At 35.9% G+C, this 22601-nt stretch overlaps 1 protein-coding gene across 1 annotated transcript in view; it reads right to left on the bottom strand.

Annotated features, from left to right (window-relative positions):
* The window catches only part of LOC149906420 (cell adhesion molecule Dscam2-like), a 42244-nt gene that overhangs the window by 5491 nt on the left and 14152 nt on the right, over positions 1-22601 (bottom strand). The window contains exons 5-30 of the mRNA XM_090104303.1: positions 22405-22533; positions 21738-21843; positions 21088-21286; positions 20157-20376; positions 19742-19889; positions 19346-19512; positions 19043-19133; positions 18578-18756; positions 18226-18371; positions 18014-18149; positions 17602-17721; positions 16918-17103; positions 16459-16603; positions 15295-15452; positions 13849-14062; positions 12625-12764; positions 10380-10450; positions 9342-9585; positions 7547-7728; positions 7138-7261; positions 6404-6533; positions 5892-6073; positions 4759-4935; positions 4018-4247; positions 2309-2621; positions 1513-1741 (exon numbers count right to left, since the gene is read on the bottom strand). Coding sequence (XP_089960429.1) covers positions 1513-1741; positions 2309-2621; positions 4018-4247; positions 4759-4935; positions 5892-6073; positions 6404-6533; positions 7138-7261; positions 7547-7728; positions 9342-9585; positions 10380-10450; positions 12625-12764; positions 13849-14062; positions 15295-15452; positions 16459-16603; positions 16918-17103; positions 17602-17721; positions 18014-18149; positions 18226-18371; positions 18578-18756; positions 19043-19133; positions 19346-19512; positions 19742-19889; positions 20157-20376; positions 21088-21286; positions 21738-21843; positions 22405-22533 — 4366 coding nt within the window. The remainder of the gene's footprint in view (positions 1-1512; positions 1742-2308; positions 2622-4017; positions 4248-4758; positions 4936-5891; positions 6074-6403; positions 6534-7137; positions 7262-7546; positions 7729-9341; positions 9586-10379; positions 10451-12624; positions 12765-13848; positions 14063-15294; positions 15453-16458; positions 16604-16917; positions 17104-17601; positions 17722-18013; positions 18150-18225; positions 18372-18577; positions 18757-19042; positions 19134-19345; positions 19513-19741; positions 19890-20156; positions 20377-21087; positions 21287-21737; positions 21844-22404; positions 22534-22601) is intronic.

The following is a 22601-nucleotide window of genomic DNA, read 5'->3' as shown; positions in this document are numbered from 1 at the left end:
TGGGGAGAGGGGGACCACAAAACTGGTTGGCAACATCTGTCTATAGGATGTCTGGGATCTATACAATATATATCAGAAGTCAGATTTAGGTCCGGTATTTTTGCAAACGAAACTCCACTGAGAGTCCGGTCTATAAATAATAAGTATTGCAAAGAGACCAAAAGTCGTCATGACAACGTCAAAGGCTCCAACGACTCTCAAATATAGCTAAAGCAGCAATAGCTTTATCTATACGAGTACATTATTAGAAATATTGGATAGAAAATGTACCGTCACTTTGTAATGGAAATTCTTGTTCATTATTATTTAAAGTAATTTAAATATTATATTTTTCGCTTGTTCATTATTGCGAAGTTATTACAGTTTAATTTATGATCGTATTTGATAAATTATCGTGAGTAAAGTTTTTGTTTATATTAGTTATTATGAAACAACATGATGAATAATTTATTGAACATCAGTATTTATTAAATATGGAAATGGGTCAATTATTATTCACGAATGTATGAAGATTAAAAGTAGATAACTAGGTTAATAAGCTCTTCTAGATGCTAACAGTATTTAAAAAAAAATATATTCACAACTACCCACATTGCTTAGCTATTAAAATAAAATCGAATGAAAGATTACTGCACTTAGTATAGGGCAAATGTCGTCTGATCTCTACCTGCATTGAAGTATCTAATTATTTTATAGCGTTTTTAATTGCGTTTTTTCCAATGTTTAACAGGTTTGTTATAAAAGTTAAGTAAAAATTAATATTTTGCTAATAATATTATCTAAGAATTTGCAGTTCAGGAAATCCGACTATTATAAAGTTATATTCCGATGGTCTTGTTATGTATCAGAGTATGAATAATTTGCATAAATTGCTACCTTGTTTTAGTGTAAGAAGATTATTCAACCTTCAAAATATCGATTTTTTCTGAGTGTTCCTTGACTAGATTTAGTTTAGATACTTCGAGTTAATGGTGAGGTGGTAGATTTGTGTGAAGTAATAGATATATTCTTGGAATGCGAAAAAATAAAGTTTCGTCATGCTTGTGACTACATTTCAATTGTTGCTCCTTTTTACGTACCTACATACTTAAATAACTTATTGCGCCCAATTCTTGCCCTCTATAACTATCAGGTAGCGTAATAAAGAGCAAAAAATGCTTTTTTTTATTTTTGTAGGACGATGGTCTCACACTAAAAGCATGCATTTTGTAAATCGATTACTTGCGCTAGTAATTCCTAATGAGACGGTCCGCCAGCGGAGGCAGCGGTGCATTGGCGACAGTTTATCGCAATATGTAATGTTTGTTGAATTAATTTGTACTTTAAAAAAATTTTTGCACACCATTTACAATGGCAGTATATGTGATATAAATATTGTATATACCTTTGTATGACCATATACGAGCAAATAAACAGATTTGATTTGATTTGATTTGAATAATGGCGATATCATAACAACATACCGTCCACTGCCTCTTACCTGGTATCACTATAAGTATAGTATATACTAACCTCTTCCGTCTCAACAGTATAGCGAGTATAGTAAGTGCAGCCAGCGACAGCGCGGCACATAATGCCAGCAGTAGTGCCAGTTCCCCCGCGGTTGCGGGAAAGGGGGCATCCACTTCCTCCGCGAAGCCCCCGTCAGCGGGTCCACTTGAAAACTCGTATACTTCCCGCGTCCATCCCGCTTCATTGGACGCGCGAGCCGCCACGCGGTACCGAGATCCGGGGGTTAGACCTACACATGGATGATAAACAACAAGACCCATAATAACAGTCAAATATTGTCCGATGCAAAACTGCCTAGTTACGCGTATAGGCAAGTAATTTCAATGAATACCACTGAGAAATTTTGACGATTTTTTATAGGCGATTTGAGTACGACTATGCTTATGGACGATATTTTTTAAGGTTGAGTAATAGAAAAACTATTGTGAAGTGATACTGTGGCATCATTTTATGAAGATAACAAAGGAATAGATTTAGATCTTTTAGATGTATAGAGTGTGTATAGATTATTGAGAAGAAAATAAATATTATGATGAACAAATATGACGTGTTTTATTTCAGTTAGTGTGCATTTAATTATTATTCAAAATGGATAATATAGTAAACAAGTATAAGATAAAAATTGTAGTGCCATATTAGTTACAAATTAAAATACTTTATATTTTATTTTCACAAAATAATTTAATCTCCAAGTAATTATTATACCCAAGTGGGCGATACAAACATTATTTACAATATATTCTTATCCTTAAACCAAAATTTACAAAAAAAAGATTAGGAAAAATAAAAAACTTACCACCCAAAATAACCTCCCCACCAACGGGCACGTCCCTAGCGCCCGTGACCCCCGACCCGGCCCACTCGAGCTTTAAGGCCACGGGGCCGCAACCCCCATCCGACCACATACTAGTGTCGAACCTGGCATGAGTTGCATTGGCTCTTATCCAGCGACTATCTGGGGGTGCTACTGGCGGACCCCCAGATGTTCGTATGGATATCTCAGTACCGGGGGGTCCGCCGGCTGAACCGTACGCGCGGTACGCGGAGCCACAGCGTAAGCCTGTGAGGGTTACGGGCCCCGGAGTGGCTGATTGTATCCGCCATTCTCCCTAGAAATTGTCATTGATGTTTGTGCTCTTTCATAAAGACATAATACATGATTCAAACACTTGTCATTTACCTAAGAAGTTGATGTTATGTATTTTTTAATGAACTAAGACTAGTCTGCAAATACTAATCATATAAACAATCTACTGAGATTAGACATATAATAAGAGAAAATCATATTGTGCAGATTGTAAATTACTGAAATTTTTAGAAAAAGATATGTCCTTTTAGAACTTTTCTATTAAATGCAATAAAATGAATACTATTCTACTTCTTTAAACTAAATTCAGTTTTTATACGTACTTAGTACCTACTCTTAAAATCGTATTTAGATTTAGTTTTAGTATTTTATAAGAAACTAGAACGAGAAAATAATGCAAACTACTTTCGTATTCAAATCCCTACTCGCCTTCTCCATTATCGAAGGCTTCTATTTTTAGTGAATTAAATATATATAAAATGTAAATGTAAATACTTTTCTTCTTAGTTTAGACTTAGAAATCAATTACTTCACGACAGTGGTGAGCCGTGAGATTGGATTATTTATGGCTAAGTTATTGCTTTCTTAAAGCCTTACATTGTTGCATTTCCACTTAATGATTCAAAAAATTCTTATACAAACTATTATTTAACATTCATATTTTATAAAAAACTAAACTGGCTTTTAATTACACCGCCACCATGGACGTATAAAAAAAACGGACGGTATATCGCCTAAACATTGAGTGAAGCCTAGTAATGGCGGCGAAACATCCATGTGTGTGTGCCATGTTGCCATGGCAACAGCTGTCTTGATGACAATGGCGGCTGTATTTTTTTCTATAAATTTTACCATAATAATTTTGTCATTAAAACATAAAAGAAATAACTTGCTTCCCTGTGGAATGTAATCCCTTGTGTTTTGTTATTTAAAATTGTACTGTTGCGACACCATTTAACCACGCAAGACAGCATTTTAAATATTTTTTGTGAAACAGTGACGCAGTTAATCAGTCGGTAGTTCACGACGTAATGGCGGCCGACTAGCTTACTATGGTGAGAGTGTGTGCGTGTTTATTGTCTTTACACGATCGCTAGCTTACTATGGTGGCTTCACGTTGTTTGTTCGTAATACGGCGTCCGTCTTTTTTTATACGTCCATGACCGCCACATTATGATGGTATGCAATCATCGCTCACGGGCATTTACAAATAATATGTACCTACTGCTATTACAATCCATGGGTGTATTGACTGCTAATTGGAAAGTAGATAAATAATCTTCATAATACACATTATATGAAGATTATTTATCTACTAGTGTGGGGATTTTAGAGCCTGTCTTATTTAACGACAAATAGTTCAATAAAATTAATTTTAATAATATGTATTATAAATCACCAAATCCTATAAAACTCACCTCCGGTGCAGCAAGTCTCCAATGCAAAGTAAAAGCCTTAGCCAGTGCATGTCCAGGGACCCTCGGAGCTGGTCGCAGTTCCAACTCCAGTTCCCGGGACCGGGCCTCTAATAGCGAGAGGCCCGGGGGGCTCGGAGGGCGGAGCACTATCACGCGCCATGTTACTGAGTCCGAGCCGTGCGGGTTTTCCGCTACGCATGTGTAGTTGTCCGCGTGAGATAGTTCTAGGTCTGGTTTGAAATACGTGGCAATTGGTACTGGTGTTTATAAATAGTAATTAAGATATATACATTCTTTAGTACAAAACTAAGTGGATGGATGCATGTATGTGGAATATAATATTGATCATAAAAACGAAATTTTATTTAGATTTCATATCAATATCTTAAACAACAAGGACAATAAACTATAAAGGGAATTTTTATCAATTATTTATCAAACTGTAATTTTCTAATACAGCTAAGTATAGTAAAGAATTTGTTGACACAATATCACGAAGCAAATTAATACACTAGTTGACCAGATATCAAAACACCAGGTGGCGTCATATGAAGCAGCACACTGCGCGTGGGTGCATTTATCTACTAACTACACATAAGACGAACTTCGAAGGGGGGCGAAGGGGGTCAGCAGCTTCGAGGGAAGCCCGTCACCACACTGGTCTATGGTGGCTTGCCTTCAAATGAGACGAAAGTCAAAATGTTCCAAATGATTGGAAGTTAAAGCTTCAACAATACTCACTCCGAATCATCAGCGCATCTCCATCCATATGGAACGGCGGTCTCACATGCAGCGGTGTGCCCGCGCGCAGCCAGCGCTTTGCGGGTGGAGGTGCGCCCCCCACCGCACAGCGCAGGGATAAAGCGCTGCCAGCGCTGCCGACGGCTACACCGCCGAATGAAGATATGCGTGCGGGCGCTGGAAGCGCTTCTTGGTTAGTTCAGTGATTTAGGGTTGTAATTGCATGTTTGTTTTGGTATACGAGTTCATACTTCAATGTTGATGGAATCATCATATTTTTTGTTTTGGTTCAATCTATGCTATCAATAACATTTTTTTTGAGATTTGGATTTTTTTATGTATGGCTATGCTGGCAAACGAGCTTACATAAAATGTTGTTTGTCATATCAAACTCAAAGAAGTTGCATTTTATTTCTAGAATAGAGCTTAAAATGTAAAAGATTAAAATATTACACAATAACGACGGCAACAAAATTCCTAGAATTGAAAATCAAGTTGCACTAACTGAAAATGTTACAAATGCGACCGAATAAACTGCTAGTCGCTAGAATCAACTCTATAGTTGTACAAACTTTAATTCAACAAACTGAACAAGCTCCTAGTTGCAGTCCGTTTGAACCAGAACCCAGAGAGTGTTATATTAAAAATATATAACAAGCAAATGTCAAACCAACAATATAATAACATATATTTTAATAAAAATTACATTCTAGATAGATATTATGTGCTCGATACGTCGTCACCAACGCACAAGACGCGAGTAGAGCATTAATACAACGGTTACGCTGTTACGGGAAGTGGCCATTGCTAAAATTCATTCATGTTGTCACAAAAGAACAAGCGCCGCGGCCTTTCAGACGAAGAGGAAACTTTTAAGAAGGTTTAAGAACATTCTAGAAGCTTCTCGAATGTTTTAGAACTTACCAAACGCAGTGACCTTTCAGGCGCGCAAAGCTGCTATGCGGCCGAAACGGAAGCTACTAGAAAGTACTAGAACTTTCTCGAAGCGGGCGCGCGCCCACGCCTCGTACATGTGACCGGCGCACAGATCTGACAGCCGGTCCCCGAGCACAACGATCTTCTTTTAGGAGTTTCAAAATGTTCAGAAGGTTCTCGAATGTCCTAGTACTCACCGAGCGCAGTAGTCTGGCAGGCGACAACCGCAGAGGGTGGTCCATCCCCCGCGGCGGTGGCGGCACGTGCCCACGCCTCGTACGTGCGGCCGGCACGAAGCCCGCGCAGAGTACGCGCGCACTCCGAGCCTTCTTCACCCTCTACGCACGTACTTACGCGTGTTACGTTCGCTTCTTGCGACCTATGAGAGGTAGAGCGGGCTAGTAAGCACACACGTTGAAGTATTTTTGCCGAAAATTAGTTAAACATACTTGTGTTTTGAACGTTGTATTCAAGTTTTGAACAAGACTTAGAATAGGTTTATTTGAAAAGTATAAGCAAAAATATTAACAAAATAAATGCCCGGATTGTGTGTTTATTGTAACATTTATGAAATTTACCATCACTGGAACAAAATGACATTACAACGCCTGAAATTAATTACATCCTAAATTATAAACTATTATATTTAAGTTCAGAACAATCAACACCATTCGATATAATATAATTATTATTACATTATTCCACATACCCCGACAAATCCTTAACATACAAGGAGTAATGTGTGAGTCGTCCGTTGGGCTCTACGGGCGGCAACCACGAGGCGCGCAGCGAGCGCTCGCTCAGCGCTATCAATTTGATACCGCTTGGAGCGCTTGGTACTATAAGTAATGGGTTTATTTATAGGAAAGTGATCGAAAATCAATCGTTTGTAGGTAATATGTTCTATGTAGCTATAGAAATAGACACAATAGTTTTATTGTCCATTTGTAGATAGTATTTTGATCCAATTCGATATGAAGGAGGTACCTAATAAATTAATCCTAGGTCTTCGTGTATTTATGTACTTTAGTGTGTTATTATTGTAGGTATATTATGTAATATTTACAAAACATGTACACAACATCAACAACACATGTTTTACAACTTACAAGTATGGGTAATACTTCAATAAGTTGGATGTATATGTACTGTTAGAAATTGTATTTATCTTTAAACAAGGTGTTGATAAGAATTTCTGTTTGCATTAAATTCTAGGATAGAAAACTGAAACACGAAGAAGCGAGAATTAAGTTCGGGAAACTATTTTGAAGTAGTTTAAACTTATACAAGTCACACGTTGACGCAGACCTAACAAACCTTACATGAAAATACTTTACGCCGTGTAGAGTTGACTTAATGAAATACACTTTTCCTAAAGTTTTACAGGCAAAGAAGTCACGACACATTTAGGTTACATTGAACAAATAATGCAAAGAAACTTACCATCTTCATCAGTCCTGCACATTTGTGGAGGGGACAGAGGCCCATCTCCAGCGGCGTTATGTGCACGAACCCTTATATCGTATTCTGAGTATGGAGTTAGTCGGGAGACTGTTGTTTCTTCTCCCTGGTAAGAAATTGGAATCAAACTAACATATATTTTTGCTTTATATGTACCTCCAATCACAAATCATAAAAATAGAAGTGAAAATGGGATTTATGATTTATTAATTAGATTCAATACTACCACTTTCTGTTCATAAAAAAATATTTTCAACATCATACATATTGCAGTCTTATACGCCACGCGTCTGACTGTAGCAGATGCCACATGACGCGGAGTGACGTAGACGCTCGACACGCATGAATCAATTTCTGGACTATAAGAGCTGGGCATTTTATTTGTCCCTACCTGCACCCGCAAATGCGCATCCTGAACAGGTAGCAACGGGTCCACATCCCGTCTGGTATATTGTAGTGTGTAGTGTGTGATGAGGCCGCCTCGTGAGTCTGGTTCTGGCGCGCGCCATGACACACGTAGTGATGTGGAGCCGCTCGACACGCAGGTGAGTCCTTCTGGACTACCTGTAGGCGCTGGGGGATTGACGATTTGTGAGCATGATAAATAGCTAAAGTTCTTTTATTTAATTGATCTATAATTTTAAGAGCTGATGAGAGACTTTAGCATATTGGAAACTTGCTATAAAGATAACCTTCTTGCAATTTTTCCAATTCTCTTGTCATTAAAACATATACGTATCCCTATTTTAAAACATAAGTTTGGTACGCTATTTCTCGTAAAATCTATGTGAACTTACTAAATACTAATTAATATTGCTACAATACACTTTCTGAAATTACACCGAGGTATGCTTCGTTGTTCTTAAATCAAGCGAATACCTTACTTATAACTTCACAAGAATTTACAAGTCACGCTTGAAATCTGACATCCTAGGACAGTTTCCGTTTAAACTGAGCTAAAGTGGAAAATGTAGAGAACTATCAGTTACAAAGTAATTACGGAACTGTCCCGACCTTTATAGAAGTATGGAGATGTTCCAGTTATGAAACTATTCAGAGAATAGCTTGTCATTTTCGGCCCGCCTTGCGGTTGTGTAAGTCTTTAAAAGTTAGTGAATAATTTGTACAGAATAAGATTGAAACTCTAGAATAGGTGCGGTGAGGTCAAAGTCTGAATGAAGACATTTTAGTGAAAGGAATTATGATAATTACATCCTTTATAATTCAAAGTTGCTGTTAACGCCACATGTTAAATTCATTGAAAATTGAATACTCAGTCCAATGAATTTCAAACTATAACGTTTAAGTAGTAAAAATTGAGGAAAATTGTAATATTTCGTACAGCTTTAACGCTATAAATTAAACAACTACGTTGTACTTTTGGCTTAATTGAGCCGTGTTAATTACTCATTAACGTAAGCATTCCAATTAAATACACCACGAAGCAACATTTCAACGAAATTGAAAATGTATTTTGTAGGTAACAATTTAATGTAAAAAAATAAAAATTTGCCATCAATTTGTTCCGAATCGTTTGGCCTGAATCGAAAAAGCCACGGTCCAATTAAGCCATTTTGCATTTTGATAGGAAAATTTATGACGCACCTATCATGTCTCTGGCACAGATATATTGACGAGAAAGTTAATCATGCTTTTTGATGAACTAATAACGTTGATGTTACTAAAGGTAAAATGATGGTATTTAAGGGAATTAAATATTAATAATTTTCCTTTGAAATTATTAATGAAGGCGATCAACCTTCAACATTTCCCAGTGCATAAGTAATAAAACAACTATCTTGTACGCTTTCTCTATATTGTAACAAGTTCAGCAATTACGTATATGTTGAAAAGTCTCGTAACATAAGTAATTATGTACTTATAGGCCCCGCAAAAATCGCACTGCTTTCCGACGCGTCGTCTTCCTTTCCCTTGCCCTCGTCTGACCGTTCGTATCGTGTCATGCAGTGTATTGGTGCGGTAGGATAGCTAAATAAGAAACTGAACAAAAAAGACGTGTGGCACTCGGGGACAGCCGCGGTAAAGCTATTGCATGCTATGCCTTCAAGCCACACCTCCGTGCCCGTCGGAGTGGGGAGCGTGAGGTTTTTTCGTTACGGAATTTCTGGATTCGGTCCCCGCGCTCAAGGCCCGCGATAGAAGCTATGCAATAGCTTAAAACTTACGCGACTCCAACGTATGCCGATAGTGCGGTTGCGAAGCCGGCCCGTTCCCCGCCGCGTTGTAGCCGCGCACGGACACCGCGTAGCGCGTAGCTGGTTTCAAGCCCCGTAGCGTAGTACTCGTAGCATCCGCACTGGCCCCGCTCTCTGACGCGTTGTCCGAGTTCCCCTTGCTTTCGTCTGACGCTTCCCACCAGCGGATTGTATAGCCTAGGAGAGTGCCGTGCCATGTCTCGCGGGGAGGTGGCTGAGAGTTGAAAACTATGGTAATTTTTTGGTTCGTTTTTCTATAATGGGGTATTTAGTAGTTCATAGTTTCTAGAGGGTGTGATAATTATATTCTATTTGCTTTAAAATAATATTTTCTTTACTACTAGGTTCGGTAATTATTTCGAAAGTATTGTTAGTTTTGTACTGATAAAACGAACCGCAGTTCTATCATTATTTTTAGAGTAAGTGGCGGTGGCCAAATTGTGTGGGACAGTTGCCATACTCATATGTTTCGTTTAATTGGAATTACAAAAATCAAGTTTAGTCGTTCAGAAAACTTTAATTACATAAATACTACTTAATATTAATAAAACTGTAACAGGTCACTGACTGCAAGAATTTGTGATTGAGATGGTTTATGAAATTAAACATATATACACGTCATGATCCCTATTGAAAGCTTGCTTATTATATTACCAAGGTAGGAACATAGTAGAATTGAAACGAATGATCAGATCATTAATAAAGTTTGATTTGTTGAAAATCCACAATTATTGATTTTACAGTGGCTGTGAAACGAAGGATTAATTGAAGTTCATTAGATAGATTGAAAAAACGATGTTCGGAAACTAAATTAATTTATTTTCATCTATATTCTCTAAAGTTCCACCGTCTAAAATCCTTATACAATTCGAAATATCCCGAAAGTGCTTACAATTTTTCTCTACAAATTGTTCTAAAAATAATCTCTAGCCATCAATTCAAGACATCAAATTCAGACAGGTTTACAAAAAGAAACCTAGAGGGTTGTTACAAAAATTAAGACCTCACCTGCCAAGTGACGAGTAGCTCACGGGCGCGGAGGGCGCGCAGCGAAATGTCCCGGGGCACACCCCCGGGCGCTAAGGAGATTAAATGTTATTGTTATCACACACTCGTATTGAAATATCAACGGATATTTGTGTGGAAAACTATATTAGGTTCCTCCGTTTACTTTTGCATAGATATGTATTGAGAATGGATCAAATAAAACGGTATTGACTGGTAACGGCGAGATTTTTAAGTAGTATCTAATGGTTGTGGAATTTTATTCGTTTGGACAAAATTGTTTTGATAATTATCTGTAGATTTTTTAGTTTTCAAAATAAATTTGCAAACAAAAATATCTGCAGGTATTTGACTATCGATAATAGAACAACAAGAAGGATTAATAATTTATTCCATAAATATGTTTCATATTTTAACATTTCATTTTGATTATGAAAATAATTTGGAAAATCCAAAAGTGCACGCCTCATAATTTTTTTTTAATAAATATTTATTAATTATTATTTTTGTTTATTTAATAACAATTAAACCACATCGAATCAGACCCCGTAAAATGAAAGGGTTCTATTCCTGAGCATACTCAAGCGTAAGAGAAAAAAAAAGACTCGATTAGTAAAGTATTTCGGTCGCTATCGTGTTAACAAGAAAAAGGATCCGCACATACAGACACACGGACGTCTAAGACAGAACTTTTTTAAACTGTTTTTTAACTAGTTTAAATAACAAAAATGACATCAAAAATATCATGAACGTTAAAAATAGTGTTTTTTCTTAATATGTGTGTGTATGTATTATCTTACAAGTGCAATGTATGATACATAAAGACATTTTAAGTTTGAAAAATCAGATGTTTTGCGCGAAGTGACAGTAGTACCCACCTCAACGCTTCGCTTATGAGGCGTGCAATATATATAGTTAAAAGTATATAAGTATAACCCCTTGCAGCTGTTTCGTTTTAATTCAACGCTACATTTTTACCTGAGGGTTCAATATAGAGAAGGCTCTTTGATAAACAAAAACATCTTTTAACTTAAAAAACTTCAAGCGACGACTCGACGTACAAGTAACTTGCTTAACAACTTTGCGGACGCATCTGTGTTTAAAAGTCTATAAAAAGTTCCTCCAAATACATTTACCATAAAATTGAGTTTTTTCTCTCCTCTTAGTAAAAATTGTCCCGTCTAAAGTGATTTATTCCGGAGTCCGGACATGTACTAGTTTGTTTACGTGATAAAAAGTCAATTTATTTTTTTAGTAGGCTCTTTAGGCCTTTGCAGACGTGTTTATACATACATTCTTAGATAATGTATCCTTTTTAAATTATGAAAAAAAAAACGTTATGAACATAATATTTACATATTTAATAGACCGTACTAAAAGTTACAAGTTTTACAAAAAGCAAAGAATATTCTTTTGAGTCGGAAGGGATTGACTTATTTGTGATTGAAATAACAAAGATAGATGCGCATCTAAACCTCAGTCTCTGATCTTTAAGGACTAGCAAAATAAAAATAAACCCGTAACAAATCTGTTTACTTTCATCTTGACAGGAAAAGGTACAAAATTTTTGTGAAAGGGTTGTTGAAAATACATTTATACACAAAGGTTAAGAGATTGACGGTAATAGATGGAATCCACATATAAATATTTTAAGATACTATGAATAAGTATCACATTAATATATAAGATATTAAATGTTAAGAAGTTTAATATTAATTAAAGCTTCAAAGCTAAGTACCGGCGTATAAACGAAGAGCCGCACGAGCGAAAAGGTAGACTATAACGAGCATTGTTAATTACTAATTATATTACATGTTTATTCAGATATTAAACATTATTTATTAACTTATTAATATATTTGAGGATGCTTTAGTTACCTGGTTTAGCTTTATATAGAAAAAAAATCTATGCTGATAATAATAGTAGCAGATTTTTTTGCACCTTTAACTTTGAAAGTGGATTATGTAATTACATAATATAGATTCGGACATACAGTATATATGTAATCGTTATTTTATTAAATAAATAATATATTTTAAAGTGTGAAATAACCAGTAGCCTATAAAAATAAAACAGAAAATGTTTCCAAATGAAACCTCAATTTTAATGATCAATGTTACAAACACATTTATCCACATCCGTGGGGCGCGTGTCGGAGAACCACACTGATATAAGCGCGCCTGTCAGATCACTTAACTGTACATATTATGGATTTTATAAAACACAATCCAGCAACAATCAACCTCACCTTCCTCTCTCGTAGTAAAGTGCAATGGCGCAGTATAAGGCGACGCGCCAACATCGTTGTGCGCCGCGAGCCGTAGCACGTAGCGTGTGTCCGGGAACAGCGCTGATATGAGTGCACCCGCTCTACCGGGGCCTTCGGAACTGTTTTTGGGGGTTTTATATAATGTAGTTTATTTATTAGTGTTTAGTATAGTAAAAGGTGTGCCTTAAAGGAAGAGCTCATAAAAAATATCAGTTAGGCAGTTAGCACATGTGCTTCGTGCTACGCAGCGTAGCGCCCAAATGCGTAATCTAATGTGTGAAAACGCGCGTGAATGTGCGTGTTTTCTATACAAACGGAGATACTTGAGAGAAAAAAATTGAAACACACATTCATGCGTTACGCTACGTTATGCGGGGCAGTGTGCCAACCGCCTAGGAAATAAATTAAAACGCGTAGAGATACTGTAATAAATTTTTTACCAAAAGATGACAAATTGATGACACGTGAAGTGTTACCTCGTGTTACGAAATCATACCAAAATTAGCATATCTCCACATCAAAATTGTTATCATGTCTCGACAAGTTAATTCATAATTTAGCGCGAGATCTCGAAACTCGCTACATTAATTCACGATAGAGACAGTCGAAGCGTCACAAGCGTAAATACATTAGCGTCACTGAGATTGAAATTCACGGAGCATTATCATATTCATAAGGTCGGGTTACGGGTGAACTTATCCTGACGAATTCTACCAACACCCGTGGCCCCGTCATTGAAGCGGCTGGACGGAACATAGTGAGGTTTTGGTCGGTAGGAATCCGACATAAACCACGGCCCTTTTCAAGGGGGCCGTGCCACCATGAAAGATATGTCCACATAAAATTTCGCGGAAAGATTTTTGAACGCTTATGGATGCCGTTGGGACTGCCACATTCTGCAGCGTCTCCAGTATGTTTGCACCGGCACATACCTACATTGGATTTCTGGCCCGTCGCTCGGAAAAAAACAGCATCTCTTTTAGAGCGAGTACGAGGTAGTTGCAGTTGCAACAGTATTTTAAGGGTTATTGCTGAAGAAATAGGTGAAAGTGTTTGTGTGTTCGTTGCGTCGAAACGACTAGTTTACGCGTAGTGTCTTTTAATAGACATAACTTAGACATGGTATTAAGTTTGCATCCTACTAACAAATACTACTTGATCCAAGTATTATGGTAAATAAATAAAAAAAAGGAATAAACTTACGCGACATGGAGTAGGTCGGAATTCGCCAGCGTGACGTTAAGCACATCAGGGGAGGTCCACGCGTCGAGTGGGAGCGCATCAGGCGTTGCGGGGAGAGCTCGGTACTGTAGCGCGTATTGAGATACTGCGGTATTACGGGCCGCGCGCCACGTGACGCGTGCCCGGCGAGACCATACTTCGGATATGCGTACCTCTTCGGGGACGCTGGGCCGTTCTGTTCAAGTTTTAAATGTTACCCCTCGAAATTTAGAAATAATACAATTGATAGAGATAGATACAGTACGTTTTAAACTTAATGGCGGCTCGGAACATCGTATGATCCGATGCGCAGAAAACAATTTTATATATCAGCGAGACGTAACAGGATCTGGGGCACCGGCACTCGCACCTGCACTTAACTTCCGAACCACCATTAAATTAGAAACGAACGTCATTCAGACAAATAAACGTCGTTATTTAGTAAAACGCCTAGAACATATAGACCAATGCTATATTTTTCACCCTGCCTGTCATGATGCTGTTGATATAAATAAATTTAATGTGTCCAATCGATTTTTTTACCCTGCTTCATACCTAATACTATTGAAATTACCTTCGATTCTTTTGTAATAACACCGTCCTTCTCCTGGTGGTGACACCATTGTTATAAATTAATTCCCAACTGGCAAACCGATCCGAGTGGGTGGTTATAAAAATGAGCTGAACAGCGGATTTGACACACTTTCCTTTGGGCTCTCGGACGTAACGGTCGTTTTGGTTGTGCTTAGTTGTGTAATGTGTTAATAATTATTTTGAGTCGATTATTATTTTATTGTTGAAAGTAGACATATAAAGTCATTTTGTAAGGAATAAAACCTATCTAGGTTGAATTTAAAATCCCTAAGACCATATATTCAATCAATTAAAGACCAATCCTATTTTTATTGTCCCCATCACAAAATTAAGTTCCAGAATAATTAACTTGTTTTAATCTTATTAAATCATCTTTATTTTAATATTTTTGTAATTTTTGATGTACATTGTAGTAATAATAAACAATTAAATAAGATAATATTATTATGGTGGGATAGTCTCATTGTTAATCAGAACCAAAATCACTTCTCGCGAATCTCATCAAGTAATTTGCTCAGCTAAAGCTTGATTGGTCTTATTCTACGAACTTGCATATGAATTACATTTCATAGCACAAAATAATATTAAAATAATACACATACACCACATTCTGCACTCGTTATAAATTGAAGATATTTTGTAATCTGTTCAAATAGTATGAATTTTGATTTCGTAAAAACTGAAAATTAATAACTGCTGGCAATTATTAATTTCCAAATTTAGTTGTTCCAAATTCAGTTACGAAATGTTTTATTAATTATTATAGTATCTACTAACTTTACACCGTAATATATTTTGCCAACACAAGTTCATTCATACATCTAACAAACTTACCTTTAACAAACAGCCTGAAGATCAGTTCATCAGTCCCATACAAGTTTCTCGCCAAGCATCTATAGTCACCCGCATGTTCGGGTCCCGCGTGCGTGATCGTGATTTCAGACATCATCGCACCGTTACCGAGGTCTCGCATTTCGACGCCACCGGAGCCGCTATTTATTTGATTAATTGGAGGTAAAATATGTCCAGTTATCGGACTTGATATATTGGAGTTAGGAATAGGAGATATTATTAAAATCGTATAGATGCATCGACTTAAAAAGAAACAGTTAAAGAAACAAAATTCAATACTGTGACTGCTTAGGTTTTATCAAGTTTTTATTCTTCTTTATCTTAAGGAAAATTCTCTTTTTTATGAGTCACTTTTTAAGCATAAGCTTTAAAACCGTAAAACCTGTTAGGATGAAGCATATTTATAAATAAAATATAAACCTAAAATCACCAGAAACACCTGCGTCACATTTAAATTTGCAAAAGCTCGGACCGTCAAGCTGCCTAGGAATTAGGTCATACCCCTCGCCCAACAACAACTAACTCTCTTATACTAAGTGCAGGGGCTAAGCTAAAATGAATATAGTTCATTTTGAAATGAACACAAAATGTAGCACTTAATTACGTTCCGTATAAAAGGCAGGTGAGGCGGAAATAACACTACTTATGACGTGTATAGAAAATTCAATATTTATGTTAAAAAGCAGAGTTCTAACATGATATTTATTAGGTGCTAATGTCAGAAGAAATTTTGTGAGTTTAATATTTTGTTGCAAAATATAAATTAGGAACGTGCGTTCATTAAGCTTTGTGCTTAAAGTTTAGAAATTTAATAATTGAAAGTGAAGTAATTTTAAACTATTTTAATATTCTCTATCACGTGTGAACGTACCTCCATTAAAATTTTCAACTCTGTCGTCTAAAATAGCATATACATCATAAAATGTAAGTACCACTACATAAAATATTAAAATTTAAGTGTAACATTTGGAATTAGGTGAAATGCTTCATTTCTTCCTGAAACTAATTTATATTTAACTAACAATAAATAAAGATTTCTGGGTAGTCAACTGTGATCAAGTTCTTCATAGAAATTTTCATTTAAAAGCAACATAAAATAAACAAGAATATTAAAGATAAGAGAAGAGATAAGTAAATGCTACTTACTGCAAAGCGAGTGGCCTGGAGTCGTGTGTCCAATGTATGTGAATTTCAGGTTCGCCGCGAACTGAGCAAGTCAACCGTGCTGTGGATCCTCTAACTACCCACTGAGTTTCCCCACCACCTCCCCCTCGAGTTAGTTTAGGTGGTTCTGTACGTAAAATGCAAAACTTCAAGTTTTTTTATGATTTTTTTTTTCATAGTATTTTGGTCTGTATTGTGTACAGTGTACACTTTCATCAAAAACAAGAATCCCGGTAAATTTTGAAGAGATTTTGTTTATAAGTGATTTCTTACAATTAAACATCCATCTCAATATGAGTTACTCTTAATTTTACTAAGTTTTAATTAAAAGTGACATTCCTTATACTTGAAACTATAAACTTGCCCATCCATGAATCAAAGCAAGAAAATAATACACAACCAACAAAATAATAATTACATTATTTTCATAAAACATCTCACCTCTAACATCCAAATAGAAGGTATGGTGTAAGAACGAATGTTGTACCCTTGCAGTACATCTGTACCATCCCTCATGCTGTGGGGTCGCTGCACGGACCCACACAGTACCGTCCGCGAGTAGAGACCCTTCGCTCATATCGGGCGATTCGGTTTGACCCCAGAGGATGTGACGCCAATTTTCACCCTCTGTTATACGTACAATTTGTATTTTAGTTGAGCTTAATACTCTTATTTGCAAATGCATAGGAAGAGAAAGTGGAATACGTGTCTTAAAGGATGAACCAGGACGGAACGTACGCGAGTTACGAGTGATCGCTTATCGGGCGATTCGGATTAACCCCATAAAATGTAACACCAGTTTTCACTCTTTGTTATACACATAAGTCGTGATGTCATTTCTAATTTGGTCGGTCTGGATAATAACTTTATTGGTAAGTTCAAAGGAAATGTAATAATAGTTAACAATTTTGATAGTTCAATAACAACTACTGCTGTTGAATACAGAACTTTAAAATGAAGAAAAAAAAACTCCCTTCTATTACTAACTTGATTTTATGGCGAATACATTAAAATACATAAAATTAATTAATTGGAATGGAAGGAAGACAGAAGCATGTAAATAGAAAATGACTTAAAGTTCAAAAAATTTAAACATTAGAAATAAAAAAGCCATCCATTACTAACCTGTAGAAAATTCCCAAGAAATCCTAGGCATTGGCTGGCCCTTAGCAGAACAAGGCAATAGTACTGCAGCACCAGCCGACACAGATGTGTTCTGTGCTCGCCACACCCATAACGGCGCCTCTGTTAAGAGACTGTTTCGTTTATCATCTTACTCTTCATTTGAATGAATTTGTACGTGATCATTTTGTATAATTTAAGAAATATATATATATTTCCTATTTGCAATGCATAACAGCTTCTTCATTCGAGTTTTTTATAAACAATAATAATGAAAAAAAATTGGTTGTTTGATCCGCGTAATCTTCCAAACGGCTTTTTTTTTTCAATTTAAATACAGACATTTTTTATATTTATGCAATACAATTCATAACCACGATCAATCACAATAATAACTCACATATCAGGCACCTACCTTTAACAATTAACGAAGCAGTATGACTAACTGTTCCAAAATCATTTGTTGCTCGACAAGAATATTCCCCGCTGTGCATAGAATTCAAATCTTGTATCACTAATATTGTGAAAAAGTCCATATTCTTTTGTTCAACCTGAGAATTATAACTTTTATCTCAAAATGTACCAAGAAATATATCTTCAGTCTTCAATCTTCATAGAAATACTTACTTTTAATACCGATGGGATGGGTAAGTTATCTTTGTGCCAGGAAAACTGTATGGGTTTATCCCCAGATACTAAACTACATGTAGCTTGCGTGCTTCCTCCCACTTCTAATTCTTCGGGGAATTGAAATGGAACTATTTTCGGTGGTTCTGTAGAAAAATATAATAAAAATGGTACCCAACATTTATGCTTAAATAGACATTAATTACAATCGTCGTATGAGACAAATTTCGAAGAAATCATTTTTCAACGGTGTTTTCATCTCAATTTAAATTTCAATGATATCACTTTAAAGGCTATTTCTTTACTTTATATGGATTATCAAAGGTTCTTTTTCATCAAATTAAATACTTACTATGTACTTCAATGCGTACAGTTCGTCTAGCGAGTTCCCCGCTTTCAGCCCTCACTTCACAAGTATAACTGCCGCTAGCAGACCCTCTCACTGAGGGCAATCTTAATATTCCTCTTTCATCACCAGTGTCTATTGGAGATTCAACGATAGAACCATCTTCCCTTCTCCAAATGACTTCCCTTGAATTAAGCTTTTCTTAGCATACTATGTTCATTTTATATGTATTATGGATATCATGACCGTAAATACTAAATAGGACTTTATTATTATTTTTTAAATTGAATGAATGTTAACGCTTATTCATAATTTTATCTTACTTTTTACAAAATTTCTTTCACTTTTCTAACCTGTTCAAAAGTTGAACTTTTTTTTTACATTTTAATCCTTTCATTCATCAAGCTGTTAAATATTAATTCAAAACGTGAATTTAACATGTAAAGAATAAATTATAATCTAACAACTTACTTAATTGGATATCCTGAATATGGACAGTATAATGTCACATCAGCTTCGACTTTCACATGCATCGGTGGTAGATATCTTATATTTGGTGGACCTAGAAATTTCTCACCATGAAAAAAACTGACCATTTCATTTAAGTATTCAAATTTATCACTAATCGATGCAACGATTGCACCTATGTAATATTCTTTACTTTCTCAATTTTTCAATCACCAAATGTTTTAATGCTAAAGTTTTAAGTACTAGTTATAACGCGTTCTATTAATTATAAACCATATTCAATAACTATATTTTAATATATTTTACCAAAAACATTAAGCCTTGCATAATGCGCTTGAGAACCACCAGAGTTTGTTGCATTACATCCGTATCTCCCGCCTTCATCTGCACTTCGAATTGTTATACTTAACGTTGATATGATATTGCCTTCTTCACTACCTGGTTGTGATTCTGCTCTTGTATTTATTGTGTATCTAAAAATAATATGTATTTCAACGACTTGGGCCATTTAACTATTTGAAGTAATAAATTAAAAGGTAAAATTCTCTACCACACATATTTGTCAAAAGTCAGTCTATCAGGAACTTTTTCATGAAATGGTAACATAGGCTCATAAATATTTTTTTGAAATAAAAATACAATTGAAAATCATTAAAAAATGTACCTAAAAACAATTAAGCGATTATAGCATGAATAACTTACTTTTCAGGTGCAGAAGGAAGAGGTCTATCATCCAACGTCCAAAATATTCTCGGCGAAGGAATCCCAGTAGCCGCACATCTTAACGCAATACTTTGTCCAACTCGAGTTATGGCCTCACTGAATGTTGTTATCAGTCTTGGAGGTCTGTCTAAAACGTGCTTATACATTCAATCTATCTAATAAAGTATTATATATATTATCATGATAAGCCATTTATTTCCAATGAAAAAACAAAGAAGAACGATAGCGTTAAAGTTACAGTAAAAAAGCAGGAAAATTTTATATAACCTGACTTCAAAATTGAAGAAAAAAAATTTAAATTCACACATTGGAATTAAAAACCAACAGAAAAACATATTGTGTCACTAATAACATCAATAATTTACTTGACAATATTTTCAACAAAGAATATTACCCGCAATAACCAGTTCTGCCCCAGAAACCGCAGAGTCCGAGTGATCATACGCCGTACACTGATACAACCCAGCATGATGTGATCTCACTGGTCCTAATGTCAGTTTGTTCTGAGGAGAGTGGAGAGGTCTGCCCTCATGCTGCCAGCTGATGGTGACCCCACCGCCTCTACCCCCTGATACCGAGCAGTTGAAGCTACCAGACCCTCCTGTGCCTAGCATCTGGAAAAAGTGCTAGTCTTAAATGAACATTTTTGTGAAACTTGATTAAATGTTGTTCGATCGAGTTAGTACTCGATTAAAATAAAACTTTCTATAAATATTTCAATCAATGAAGATTCATCGTATAAACATTATCAGATTCAAGGAGAAGACTTTTCAAATTCAAGATCAATTTCTCCAGTAAAAGTTGGTTGTACCCAAACTTCACTAAAATTAATATAATTAATTGCACATTATGACAAAGCATTTTCTCAAAAAACCATTACCTGAAGAACCTGTAGCCTATATAAGCAAACACAGCTACACTTACCAATAAAATAATAAAATAAAATAACATAACATATAAAATAACTAGTCATACAACCAACACACACACTTACCAATGGATTAGGGTTGACAGTAAGAGCGAGTGGTTCATACACGATCAGTTGCACGATGACACGCGGCGAGTTATCCCCCGCAGCACACGCGTACCGTGTAGCGTGATGGGCTCTAACTAAAGTACTAACACACCGATACATACGTAACTAGCCATGCATGATGCAATCAATCCATCAACACACACATCAACACACTTACTAATGGATTAAGGTACCTACTATACAAAATCCTGACCACGCTCCCATACACAAAGGAGTAAAACAATTGCTGTTAAAATACTTTCCTATAGCACTACTACATCTAATTATCTCCCTGCAAACCAACACTCACCAATGGATTAGGGTTGACAGTAACAGTGAGTGGTTCATACACGATCAGTCGCACGATCACGCGCGGCGAGTTATCCCCCGCAGCACACGCGTACCGTGTAGCGTGGTGCGCTCTCACAGCGGCTAGTACTAACGCCCCGCGCCTCACGGACCCCTCGCCCGCGGCGGCCCACACACCGCTCGTGTCCTGCCGCTGCCAGCTAGGTGACAGAGCGGGGTGAGCGGCTTGATCGAATAGTGGTAATCGGATATGTGTGGAGCGATGTTTCGTTTTTTGGTAAAAAGGAATAGTGTTTGCTAGTGATGTGTGATAAAAATGTCGAAGTTGCCAAGATACATGTCACAAAGTATATTTACTTATATGGTAGATGATTCAAAAAGTAATTCTCGTACATATTCCTATTTAGGATGACGACAAAATAAGACCTTAAGTATAAAATATATTTTTAAAGTTAGTATGTGATTTGCATTTTAATAATATCACAGATTCAATCCTGAACTTTGTAATCAATACCTAGATAGGTAAACAATGAATATTGAAAATTAACAACATAGGTAATTGAACTTTACTTGTGTTGGTGCAAAACAGTGGGGTATTAAATCAGAATTATTGCATATTCCATATGATGACTATAATCTAAGAATACTCACGTGATAGTATGCCTGTTGCTATGTCGTAGAATGCAAGGCAGGATTACCGTGTCGCCTGCGCGAGCTTCAATCGAATTTACTTCAACACTTTCCAACCAACTGCTTTCTACACAACATCGTTAGGAAATAAATATAGCTTTATTAAAAGTAATGATCAATTATTATTATTAGAAAACTGTATTTCGATTATTCGTAGGTAAAATCTTATTACTCCCGAATGAAACGAAACTTGTTCTTGATATTATTATATTGTGCAAACAAATAACGAGAACATTATTGTTTATGTTTCTCGTGAGTACGCAAAATGCTAATAAAATGTTTGATTATTATTATTATAGTTACTAGATAAACGCAGTTAATCAATATCAAACTTTCCCGAATATTTTACAAAATTTTGAGTATTTTTTAAAATGTAAAAAATAAAAAATAATGTTTGCTTTCTATTAATATTTTTTTACAGATTTTATTTTTGTATGTTGTATATTACATTACACAATACACAGCATAACAATAATTTATCTATAGCTATTTAAGATACTCTTCCTAAATACTGGAGAGAGCTGGATGAATTTATTAATTTGTCGCCAAACATTATTCATCCAAACCATATTCTCGGAAAAGAAAATCAACGAAATAAATACTTATAGAAATAAATATTTGTTCTTACCGTCTGTAGTTAATTTGATTGTAGGACTGGGCGTATCTACAGCTATACACGAATAATCGGCTTCAATATCAGCCTGTGTTAAATCTGAACCCAGCAACAACCCTCCTGCGCCTGATATCCATCGCGTATCTATAGGAATTTTAAATTGATGAAGATATTTAAAAGTGTGTCTAAAACTAGATGAATAATTAATAATT

The sequence above is a fragment of the Colias eurytheme genome, chromosome 8 (genome assembly GCF_061535395.1).
Source record: "Colias eurytheme isolate Ceu_HAF_F1 chromosome 8, ilColEury1 Martin Lab GWU primary, whole genome shotgun sequence".
NCBI classification, from domain to species: domain Eukaryota; kingdom Metazoa; phylum Arthropoda; class Insecta; order Lepidoptera; family Pieridae; genus Colias; species Colias eurytheme.
The sequence above is the reverse complement of the archived record's forward strand: the minus strand, read 5'-3'. Positions and strand labels throughout refer to the sequence as shown.